This window comes from Pithys albifrons, chromosome 5 (assembly GCF_047495875.1).
Source record: "Pithys albifrons albifrons isolate INPA30051 chromosome 5, PitAlb_v1, whole genome shotgun sequence".
Lineage (NCBI taxonomy): Eukaryota > Metazoa > Chordata > Aves > Passeriformes > Thamnophilidae > Pithys > Pithys albifrons.
In genome coordinates, this window is record NC_092462.1 from 33,130,230 (window position 1) to 33,143,281 (window position 13,052).

A 13,052-nucleotide genomic window follows, 5' to 3' on the forward strand; every position below is an offset into this window, starting at 1 on the left:
ATTTTCAAACTTTTGGACTAGAAATAAATGCTTTACATACAGAATACAAGTTCCAGTCCTGATTGAAAGCCCAAAATCATACAGGTAAAACAATAATCATGAGAGCAGAGTGTGTTATTCAGCTTCTGTTTCAATTTGTGCTTGCTCTTGTGTGGAAGTTTTATACAAATTGTGGACAGCAAATGCTACTTAGTAAAAACATCTAATAAAGGTCATCCATTTTTTTTTAGTAAAATGCTTCATGAAGCAAATGAACTCAAGTAAAAACTTTCCCATCAACTTTTTTTTTTTTGTGAAGACTTGTGTTTTTTGATTTTTAAGTAATTGTTTTAGTTGTCCTCACACAGACATCTTACAGCAGAGATTTGTAACGATATTTGAGCATTGGTGTGAAGCTGGCAGCTACAGAAGGAGGCCAGCACGTCTCCTGTATGCTCTGCGGGTGAGAGGGTGAATTACTGCTTTTTTGAATCCTGGGATTTGCCACATCTGAAGCTGATGAGGCAACTTTGACTTGATTAATGCTGGTTTGTGTTCTAATTTCTGGCCTCTTGCTTCATCATTCTGTGAGAGTCCACATTCCCAAACCAATATGCTAAAATTTGGGACAAAAAAAAAGGCAGAGTTTTCTTTCTTCCAAAATGTTCAAGATACAATTTGCAATGTGAATGTTGACTTCAGAGAAGTCTCTGTAATTACTTTTGCTTTGGAAAGAGTCCACAGTCACATTCAGCAAAAGCGTTTTGTGTTATGCTATTATATGCAAGACTTTCAGCCCATGAAGTTTTGCATGGCTGAGCTGAACTGCTGGTAACTTGTTTACAAAGATCAAAGTGTGCACATATGGTTGCGTGGTATGTTGATGTGTGCTTCTTGGCTTCCTGTGCACAATGAGGTTCTCGCTGAGGAATGTGTGCAACTCGCTCTCCCAGCATAGCGAATTCCTCAAAGAGAGCTTCTGTTTACAGTACCGTACATGGAAAAGGCTGGGCTCCTGGCAGCTGTTGAACTGAAAGCTTTTAGAGTATCTTTTAGGATACAACCCTTCTTGTGGCAGAGGAATGCCACAAAAACCTCTGAGACTCATTAAAACCTAGAGTATTAAATGTGGCCTCTAGTAGTGAATAGCTCACCACATGTCTTGCTGGTGAGCTCATATTGAATTTATTACATTTCTTTAGGAAGCGGACAAAGATCACATTTGGGTGATTGAGCAAAAATTGGGCACTAGTATTGACCAGAACTAATTCTATTTTTCAAATACTTGAGGAAGCAATCTTGTTTGTACCAGTTGGTCAGTGTAATTTCTAGCTGTACCACTGTAACACAAGAATTGAAATGTTAGGCTACCTTCTGTAAGATGCGTTTTCTCCTCTATTACTGTCCTAATAATGGGACCAAAATGCTGTAAAACTCAGTGCCAGTGGTGAACTTGCGTGACTTTATCAAGAATGTGCTTCCTTCTGTCTCAATTCAGAGGGGAACAAAACTTGCTTGTTAAAGTGATTCTGTTTCCTGTAACTCCTACTCTTAGATGGCCCATTGCCTGACATCATTTCAGTAGGGCACAGACTATCCTTGAGCAGTGTTTTAATTTTTAAATCTGACTCCTAACAATGAATTTTTTTCTGGTATCTTCTCACCAGCAACTTCGTGTCCGTGCTCCCCTTTCCTCTCAAAACAGGTTCAGAGAGAGAAGATGAGGGCTCAGGAGCTAGAAGCAGACAGTAACTTTTCAGTGTCTGTAAAAGATTTTGACAAAACCCAATTTTGTGGTGGAGAGCAGTGTCTGAAAAGAGTCAGTTCTGTGGTTCAGAAAGTTTTCTTTTACTGTGCCGGGAAGCAGGAAGATTTTTTTTCTTAGCTGAAATTGATATGCAATACATAATACTTAATTGTATGCAATGCAGACATTGCCTGTAAGAGAAGTTCTCAATGAAGGCCCAAATCTAAAACACTGGGGTTGGGAGAAAGGCTGTGGTAGTAAAACTTGATTCCTTATTTATCTCTATATAGATATTTTATTAGCAAACTGAATTATGATCTCAATTTTCTATTAAAATTTTTTGAATAGTCAGGATACCACTATAAGCCTGCCACTTCTGGACAGAAAAAGCATTATTTCTTTGTGGACTGAATTAATATGTAAAAATCCTGCAAGAGATGAGTGCTAAGGTTTTTGTAGCAGTATGTTGGCTATTGAAATGAATGATCTAGGAAATGGCAATGAGAAGCCTTTTTAAATGTTACATCAAATCCTGACCAACTATTCCAAATCAACTTTTTTGAGAGTTTTTGCCTTAGCAGCAGTTCTTTGATTACTTTTATCTCCTTATGATATTGTTGCTGGCAGCTGGTCATTGGTGGACTGGGATTCTGAGGATGGATTTTGTGAGGAAAGAGAATTTATTTCCAAAATTAAAATATAGCTCTTCATTTGAATGTTCACATGAGCCTCTTAGGCAAATCTCTGTCTGACTGTCTGTCAAATAGCATTGGGGTTTGCAGTCTGCTTCAGAGCCATAGAAAGACCAAGGGAGACAATGGGATTTGTTTCCTTCCCCTTCCTCGCCACCTCCTCAGTAATGTACAGGGCTGTTTCCTTAAGACAATAGACAGAAATTGCATGTTGCCTTCCCCCCCCCCCCCCCCCCCCCTTCCAAATTAACATTGGATTTCCTAATGTGTCAAAAGTTTAATTACAGTTGCCCTCCATTATGCCTCATTTGTCAGGCAGACAGTGAATGTGAAAGTAGTTTAATGCTCCCCTCTACACAGAGGATTTTCCTGCAGGAAATTCTCTCCACTTTGAGCCCTCTGGGATTTCAGCATTAAAATCTCATGGTAACTTCCAAGTTGCTCAATTTTAGCAAAATGAGAAGCATTTGTTTACCATGCAACATATTTACTTGTTTTATCTGTTGGGCTTGATTTGTAAATAAGACCAGTTTTTACATTGTTTTATCTCTGGGGAGTGTTGCATCTGGTAAATTTCCATCCATTTCTAAAATTCAGAATTGTTTTTAATAAAGCACTTTATCACATCACTTTATAAAATGAGACAACATAATTTTATCCATTTTTATAGAATTTTTTTAATGGCAACAGTTACATCTAATGTCCTAAATCAAATTTGATCTTAGATGAACGAATAACTGTTATGCTTAGATTTAACAATTTGTTCTCTTAAATTAAGAATCAGCTTAGCTTTACATTGATGATTAGTTTCTGCAAGTGGCACATGTAAATGCTGAGTAACTTGAGAAAGTCTTTGTGACACTGATAGGAATCGTAACTAAAAGTGACTTCTTCTCTTTCAGACTGATGTGTGAAACTGTTAGATATGAAAGGCATGAAGCGAATGAAGTTCTTTACTAGTAAGTATTTCTGCTTACTTTTGTAGAATATTGAAAGAATTGATTAATTTTAAAGTGAATTAAGAACAGTGTTTGATGCCAAATACCTTGCCTAGCTCACAATCTGTAAATATGAATGATCCACTTCTTTTTCATCATCAAACAGTGGAGAAATTTGCTGGTGCCAGGGGGAGATCTCACAGTGGCTCTTGTTTGGTCGTGCATGTTGTATTAAATTTATATAAAATTAGAAGGTGGGGGATGCCTTCTCACTGGTTGTCGTTTAGTCTTACTTCAATTTTGTGAAAGTAGTAGTGATCAGCTTTTTGTGCCAGAGGTGCCAAATTGACAAATATAATGTGGTTTATAATTAGCAGGGCTGTGCTCTGATGTCAACTCAGATTTGCAGTGGAGATCTGAGAATTGCAGTTGCTTCATTTATGCAAGCAATTTATTGAAACCAAAGATTTATCATATTTTTACTTTCTGCCCCTAAACCAGACTCTAAATGCATACTTTTTCTGGGTTATCTGACATTATTTGAACATGTAAGTATACAAAAAACCTGTATGGCTTCTTTTGTACATGTGATTTTTCCTATATTGACCCTCACAAGGAAGATGTGATTGAACAACCTTTAATGCTAAGCCTTGATCATTCTGCAAAGTTAAATTGAGGTCTAATGAAACCCAGTAATGTTGTGTATGGGAAATGCACAAGGTAAAAATCTATAGCTGGATAGATAAAATCTATAGGTGGGTAGACAATTTTAATTAGACCAATATAATCTCTATTCCTTTTACAGACTAATTTGCTAGGAACCATTGCAGTGGTGATTTGTCCTTTTCTGGCTGTTGGTTTGTGTCTGTTATGTGTAACAGTGTTTTTGTTTAGACACAGTTTTTAGGCTCGTTCTAACTACTGCCTTAAATTTGAATTATATGCTGAATGAATAAATACTGTTAGTTCAGCATGTACTCAATACAAGCAGAAGTTACAGGAAATATGTGCCTGAAAAAATAAAATTCACAGAAAATTGTGAAATCTGGGTTAACTTGAAGGGCTTTCACAGTTCTTTTGGACTGATTTCCTTTGTCACTCCCTTCATGTGACTTCATCTTCACTTTAGTTGTTTGCATGTCATTTCTATTTCCTTGCTTCTCGACATTTTTTCCCCATGATTTATTCAGTAGATTTAATGGGCAGTTTCTGGATAGAGATGCTAATGTAAAATGTGCTTGCACTAGCATTTTACATTTCTCATTTAATGTTTAAAAGGTTAAACCTGAAAGTTAACACCAAATATTTTTTATTTAAAAAAAAATTAAAAATTCAATATTTTGCAGGTGGAAATATATGTTCTGTTACTCTGAGTTGTAGTTTTACTTTTTTTTCCCTTAAAAAAACAATTTGAGATCTACCTGGTAAGGAAATGCCGTGGAACCTGCAGTCTTTTTTCAGTGTTCTATTTTTAGAATAATGAACTTGAAGGAATCCTTTTTTCGTTTCTCAAACTCAGCCTATGTGTTGAAGATGTATTCTTCTAAAAAAACGAATTCCAGTTTTACAATGTACATGTTTGGAAAAGTTCTTTGAGTACTACAGGAGATAAGCAAACTTATTGCCAGGCCAGAATCCATCACTGTGTTATGAGCTATAGGAAAAGCGTTTGGAACATGCAACCTGGTCACTTTTTATTGAACATACCAGAACTTATCTCTTGAAGCTCTTAGTTTGGTCATGAAGGCTAAGGTTTTAAAAAAGCATTACATTTCAACTTTTTAGATAATTTGTTAAAGTACAACTTCCCCTCCCCTTCCCTCAGTGATGGTATGTTTGCATTAAAATCTGAAATTGGATGCTACATCTACTAAAATAGCTACAATGTGTGACCTCCCTGAGGCACAACTTAATGTCTCCATACAGAAAAGCTAAATATGCTACTGTGCAAACTAATAGAGTTACTTGTTTATTTGATTGAAACTTTTTCATTGTGAAAAGTTTGTTCTGTCTGCACTGTCAGCTGTACATGTCAAAAGATGAATTTCTATTGCATGTATGCGATGCTGAAAAGAATTATCTGCATTCCTTACAAACATAGTAATTATTTTAGCCTACAATTAAAACAAAAGTTGTTAATTTTCATAGTATCTCTATAGATTTTTATTTTTTTTTGTCCAAAGGGATAAAATGGAGCACAAAGTTTGAAATTGGCTCATCTCACCTGCATTTGCTTTACTATCAGTGGGTGTACATGGTAGTGACAAATTCTCAAACCCTACGGCCATCTCACTGTTTAAATGGAAACTGGGTTATTAGAAGTGGCAGTTCAGCTCGAATTATTCTTCAGTTGCCAGTCAGCCTACTACTTTCATTGGATGGGGAGTTAATGATAAAAGGGCTTAAAAACCTGCAAAGTGAAATTTCAGAATTGAGGTTTACTGGACATGCATCCTTTTTCTTGTTTTTTTTAACCTTCTATATTTGTTCACATCTATATAAAGATCTTATTATAAAAATACTTATTTTTGTCACTTGGTACATATTTTCTTAGTAGTTCAAAGAAAAACCGAAGTGCTATTTTCATATCTACATAATAGTAATTCCTGAAGTCTCCAACAGTATGTTTCCAATTAACGTTTTATTTGGAAACCAAAGTTTTGGCAGATGAGTAGAAGGTGTTTATACCTCTTGACAGGTGAACAAAATTTTTCAGATCAAAACTTAAATGTTTACTATGATGGCAGAGAGAAATCTTTGACAATAGATGGTTTGCCTGTAGGGAAATAAATACGTCTCTAATAAACAAAGTATCTCTTTTTTTCCTCCTCCTTCATCACAGAAGGGCTGTATGTGTATATCAGACATACTGTTTCATATTTCTGTCTGTATGCATCATTGTGTTTGGCTTACTCTTTTTGTAAGAAAGTCTTTAAGGTTTCCTTATTTTGTTCACTAAGAATATTGAATTGGCAGAAAATATTTTAAAGTTTTATGACCTGCAGTCCAAAGTCATTCAATAATAAAACCTCAAGTGTTTCTGAATTGCCAGGCCGTAACACAACATATTTTGGTAGTCACATTCCCTGTAGTTTCTGAGCAATTGAACCTGGAGGTAACTTAGCTACTGCTTGTATTGTTTTTTGAAAATACAAAGGAAACCCCAACCCAGCTTATTGTAAGGTGTGTCTTAGTGTTTTTTACACATCCTTCAAACAAAATCCCGATAGGACATCTGCTCCTACGTCCCACATGTCCGTAGTGAGAAGATGTGTATTTTGTATTTAAGTTCTGATCACTAACAAATTTCTCACTTTAGTAGTAGGCTACTGGTTTTGATTGTGTATTCTTAGAAAAGGACAAGTGTTTCAAGAAGAATGGTTATCTCTTGGACATTTTGAACAGAATTTCAGTTTTAATTTCTGTGGTTGAAAAAAGGTCTAATGTCAACGTGTTCATATGCTTTTATGTTATTCAGTTGTGCAGACTTTAATAAAAAAATCAGCGTGGCAGGCAAAAAGTAAAAGTTTTACATATAGACTGGAGATTGGAAAGAAAAAATGTTATGTGTAAAACTGAGTTATGACTAAATAGAATGTCCACAGCTGAAATGAGAAATAACAAGCTCGTTAACTTCTAAATTACTGACTATGGTAGACAGGTGTGTGACAAAAAGCTGTATTTATACAATTATGTTTTGCCTTGCTTTTTTCTTCACTACCCACTTGTCATGCAATCTGGGATGAAAACATCCCTTTGTGTTAAGACTGTAGTACTTATATGGGAAGTGGAATGGCGAGAGAAAGGGGATGAAAAGTGAAGGCTGTAAAAACGATGAAGATACATAATTTCAGCTCATCTTTTTTGCTATTTCCATGATTAGAACTGAATTCTCAGGTCCAGTAGCAGTAATATCACCATCCAGTCTTAGCCAAGTTTTCTGAATTACATCACCATGGCAAATCACAAGGCTCAAACCCATTTGGTTTGGGCTAGCCAGCCTTCACCAGTACTGGCACAGTAGCATATTGTTCTGTAGACCATCAGGAGATTCCAAGCAGTGCATATAAACTGATAAAAAGTTAAGCCGATGTTGCCTAACATTTCTGCATAGCCTGACTGACTTGTGCAATGAAGTGTGACAAAAGTGAGTTAAAAGTATCTTATTTAGCTATTGGTGCATGATTTTTAAAAAGAACAGCTCTGCTGAGAGCACCCTCTTGAAATTGTGTTGAGTGCTTTGTTCTGTAAGTCCTTCAAGAAGTTTTATGATGTTGCTATTATAAAAACAAGTTATTCTATATAGATACAATGTGTGTGGTCTATAGCTATATATGTTTATATTTTGCAGATAGAAAGCTTAAATCCTGAAAGACTACAGAAGGGAATTTCTAGAGAAATGCATGAGGATCAAGCCAATGTTTCCACTAGTGATATTACAAGTTGTCAGTGAAATTAATATCTTGCATTCTTTAATACTTCATTTTTAGCCAGAATTTCTGAGTTTTGGGTAGAATACATCTAAATGTGGGGGCTTGTGTGACATTTATGCAGTTGCTGTCCTCCTTTACTGAATATTCTTGACTTCAGAAACCCCCTATAAAAGATTTCTTCTTTGATCTTACATAAATATAAGACAATTTGAAAACTATTTAAAATGCACTGAATATACATAGTAAACTCAGGGTATGTCTTCTCAAAGCATCTAGAAATAAAACACAGCGCAGAGCTTGGAGTTTGGAAGGTTCCTGGATTGTGTAGTAGAGAGCTTCCTGATACAGCTGGTGAGGGAGCCAACCAGGGAAGGTGCCTCACCTTCTGTTTGTGAACAGTGAACAACTGTTGGGAGATGTGGTCAGAGGCCGTCTTGGGCTCAGTGATCATGAAGTGATAGAGTTGTCAGTTCTTGGAGAAGTAAGGAAAAGGAGGCAGCAGAAACGGCTACCTTGCACTTTCAGAGGGCAGACCCATACTCAGGACTTGAGGCCACGCCTGGAGTACTGTGTCCAGTTCTGGGTCCCTCAATTCAGGAAGGACATTAAGGCACTGAAGTGAATCCAGAGAAGGGTAGCAAAGCTGGAGAGGGGTCTGGAGCACAAGTCTTACGAGGAGCAGCTGAGGGAGCTGGGGTTGTTTAGCCTGGAGAAAAGGAGGCTCAGAGGTGACTTTACTGCTCTCTACAAAGTACTTGAAATGAGATTGTAGCATGGTGAAGGTTGGCCACTTCTCCCAGGCAAGTAGTGACATGACGAAAGAATGCAGTCGTAAGCTACACTGGGGAGGTTTAGCTTGGACAATATGAAGAACTTCTTCACAGGAAGGGTGATTGTACATTGGAATGGATTGCCCAGGGAGGTAGTGAAGTCACCGTCACTGGAGGTGTTTAAGGAAAGACTGGATGTGGCATTCAGTGCTATGGTCTAGTTGACATAGTGTTCAGTCATAGGTTGGACTCAATGATTTGAGAGGTCTTTCCCAACCTGATTGTTTCTGTGATTCAGGTGGCCAAGAAGGCCAATGCCATCTGAGCTTAGATCAGCAATAATGTGACTAGCAGGATCACGGCAGTGATGGTCCCCATGTACTCAGCACTGGTGAATCTGCACCTCAAATCCTGTGTTCAGTTTTGGGCCCCTCACTACAGGAAAGACATTGAGGTGATGGAGCATGTCCAGAGAAGGATAAAGAGCAAGGTTCTGGAGCACAAGTCTGATGAAGAGCGACTGAGGGAGCTGGGGTTATTTAGCCTGGAGAAAAGGAGGTTCGGGGAGCCTTATAGCTCTCTATAACTACATGAAAGGAGGTTGTAGCAGAGTAGGGGTCAGTCTCTTCCAAGTAAGAAGCAATAGGACAAGAGGAAAGGACCTCAAGTTGTGCAGGGTATGTTTAGATTGGCTATCTGGAAAGATTTCTTTATGAAAATGGTTGTCAAGCACGGGCACAGTCTGCCCAGGAAAGTGGTTGAGTCACCATATCTGAAAGGTATATGAAAGATGCTGTAGATGTAGTGCTTGGGGACATGGTGTAGTGGTGAATGTGGCAGTGCTGGGTTAATGGTTGGACTTCATGATTGTAAAAGTCTTTTCCAACCTAAATGATTGTATGATCGCTGGGTCAGTATTTGAATTTTCAAGGAGACCTCTGCAGGCAATATATATTCATGCTGCTTGTACATCCATAGGTTTCCATGAAAGTTCTGTGGCAGGGTATTTAATAATGCAATGAACTGCTGCAGCAGAGCTGATTTCCTCTTCTTTTTATTTATCTGTTATTATTATTTTTTAACTTCTCTTCTTTGTCCTGAAAGTATTCCTAAAGGTGTATTGCACCTTCTGATAACTGGGCAGTTGTCCAAGTAGCATTGGGATACTGCCAGTTCTGCACTGCAGTAAATCAGGAACCTGAGTTCATTTGTTGTATTGTGGATACCTTTTTTGTGGGGAATTTCTTAGGCAATGTATATCATTGAAACAAACACATTCAAGGACTTGGCAGTTGTCTCCTTATCAACAGACACTGAATCAAGGTTTCTTAATAGTGTCAGTGATCAATGTTAGTTTGTTGGCTTTGCATAGCCAGTTCCAAATTTCTGTTACTGTTTGACCTGATTTTGAGACTTCTTTGAATGATGACTGAAATGGTTTTGCATCTTCTTCACTGTAAATTCTTCAGTAAAACCTGTCATGTTTTTGTTGCTGCTGTAATTCTGAGAATAAAAGCTTTTATTTTGGAGAAATATTAGGAAGCTGTAAGATACAAGAACAGATTTGTCTGTCTTGACCATAGAGTATTTTAGATGCGAGATCATTTTATTTTACTACTTCTGGTGATTTCGGAGACTATAATTGTTCTGAGTTTCTCTTCTGATATCAAGGGCAAATTCACTGTAGAAGTTTAATATCAAGACTTCAATGACAATAGGTCCCTTAGCTTGTGTGTGTATATTTGCATAATGTATTTATTGATTGCCTGTTTAATCAGCTGTCTTAAACTGACAGACATTACTGACACTGCAATAATCTCTAATTTGACTGAATTTTCTGTTTTATTTTTACTTGTTTCATAAGTGGAAAAGAGTACAAATAAATTTAAAACTCTAAGAGAAATATACTTTTGATTATTTGTTTTCATGAATACTGAGTAATTGCTTCCTGTGGTTCATTCTTCTTCATTTCCCATTCTTTCTACCAGGAGACAAGACATCAGTTTTCATCTTGTGTCCATTAATAGGTGATGATCATGGACATCAGTTGAAATATGCATTTTAAGGTGTCTGTTTAGTGAAAATCAGAAGTTATAAATCCTGAGTTACTAGTTTTATTACTGAATGTTTTAACTTTGTCTTATATTTATTGTTATTTCTAATCTTCACTCATAATTATGACTTCAATTGTTCATGTAAAAAAGAAGTATTTGAGAATTGTGGCTGATGCATCAAATACCAACTTCTCTTACTTCTGTATTTGGGATATACCTCATCAAGAGCATCTAAAATGTTCCAGCATGCCAGGTAACTGCTTAACTAGCTTAATAAGAAGGATTATAAGGATTATAGACACTGCTGACCATGTTAGTAAATGGTTTTCTGGTTATTCTGAGTGTTACAATACTACAGTGCTAGTGGGCAGGGTCTTCAGGCGATGAGGTATCCACCTGAGAGAATTGTTCAACTTTGACATATTTGACATCCCAAGGCTCTTCAGGGCTAGTGTTTAATTGTGGCAATGGTTATTCAATTAAAATGATAAACTACCTATAGCTTTTAGCAGACAGAAGATTACAGAAGATAACCAAAATGAGCAAAGAGAAACAGACAGTTAATCTGCTGGAACAATATCCTATGGAGCATAAGCTTGTGGAGCAATGTTCTTCGTGATTTCTTCTTGTGTAGTGCTTAAATGCCTGAAAGAGGTCCCAGCTCTGACATGTCAAGTTTTCATTGTTTCTGCTTCTCTTAAGTGGAGATTTGGGAGCATGAACAATGTCTTTGGAATTTTTCTGTGCTTACTCTCTGAAATTTATTCAACTTTGAACAGCATTGAGTATAATTACATGAAAATGTAATTTTCTAGGTACATCTTGGTCTGTAATATAAGTTCTTCGTCAGAACAGTTACAAATGTTATAGCTTGTAGGGTGATGGTACTACATCCAATTTAAATACAAGTCTTGAATGAATCCTTTAGTGGTTGGAATTGTAAAGAATTTTTGTCTCCATAAATCAAAGTAGCTCTTTTGCAATCAAGAAAGTGTTTTTGCTGATTTCATGACCTTTTGATGAAGTAGCTTGAAAAGTAACTCTGAATAGAAAGTAATTCTGGATGCTGATGTTTGACTTATGTTAGAGTCCTTCCAGCATCTGGTGTTGCTGGACCATTCAGTCCAGTGGTGGAGGGTAGACATAACTCCTGTAAAAGGAATATTAAGCAGTAATTATAAGGAAGTGTTTTCCATACTTGTTTCCATTGAGACCTGCATGCTGCTTAGCTTTTTTTCAAGTGCTGTTTTAAAGTAGTTGGCTGAGAAACCAATGAACAGTAGGTGGTCAGAGCAGCAAAGACTTGTGTTTAGCATGTGCATTCAAGTACTGGTACGGAATTTTGCACAGAAAGGAGGTCTTGTTTGACAGAAAGCATATTTGGCAGCACTGATCACAGAGGCCTGCACATTCTTACCACTGTACTTATGATGTTTGCTATCTCAGCTGAACCAAAGGCACATGGTAAGCATGTGCTGAATATGATTATTTCAGAGGTTTTAGTAGTTTTGTGTCCCATTTTGATGGAGAATGAGAATTAAATGGATTGCTTTTGTTAAAATCTAGCTATTTCTAAAGAAGTTTTAAAGGAAAGTGATGCATCAGGCCTTGTTAGTCTAGAGGAAGATGCCACAGATGGTGTAGATATTTGAGATTTATTTGACCTCTCAACAGGTTGACTTAAATCTTTATTGTAGCTTAATATTTTGAAGGGTTTTTCAGCACCTTATGGGATCAGGAGATCTGAAAGCTAAAATTGGAACACCTGTCCTAGTGTAGGCAGCAGATACGATGCTTGACAGAATCTGGAGGTATAGGGGGCGTGTTGAAACAAGTTATTTTTTTGCATAATTTCTTTGATACACTGTTAAAATTTAATTCAGATACATAGTTACAAATGTATAGTTGCAAATGTAGAAGAGCTGCTGATTGCTTTATATTGAAATAAAATAATTATAATTAGAAAATAAAGGTTTGATTAAGTATTTTATATGTAGCTAGTTGGGGATCTGGGAATAAAAAACTGCCCCTTCTAGGGGAATAAATAGATCATAGCATGAATAGTTTGATACAAGTGCTGAAGACTTTGAGGAAGCCTGCAAGCTTCTTGGGTTTTGGAAGTCTGGAGATTTATAACTGCTTCCTAATTTTTGAACTTTGAGTGCCTCTGAGTTCTCAAAGGACAGTCATATGCTAGAAAATGTGAAGACCTAAGTCTGAAAATACTGTCTAACCTCATCAGTGCTGGCAACCCAGTGATGTCATAGGCTGTTGGATAATTATGTAATTGAAGTTTCTAGACAGAACAGTTAGTGACACTATGAAATTACTTTGCATAGTTTTGCCTTCAGTTTTTTGTGTCATTTCAGATTAAAGAGGTCTGCTGTCTGGCTGCAGGTTGTAGTTATGTTAAAGGATTATGTCAAGGGACCTGGGAAG

The 13,052-nt window shown here is 36.9% G+C and overlaps 1 protein-coding gene across 3 annotated transcripts in view; it reads left to right on the plus strand.

Annotated features, from left to right (window-relative positions):
• Window positions 1–13,052, plus strand: part of RAPGEF2 (Rap guanine nucleotide exchange factor 2) — a 184,635-nt gene that overhangs the window by 56,856 nt on the left and 114,727 nt on the right. For all 3 annotated transcript variants that reach the window (XM_071556172.1, XM_071556174.1, XM_071556173.1), the window contains exon 3: window positions 3,321–3,377. In XM_071556172.1, the coding sequence (XP_071412273.1) occupies window positions 3,321–3,377 (57 nt within the window). The remainder of the gene's footprint in view (window positions 1–3,320; window positions 3,378–13,052) is intronic.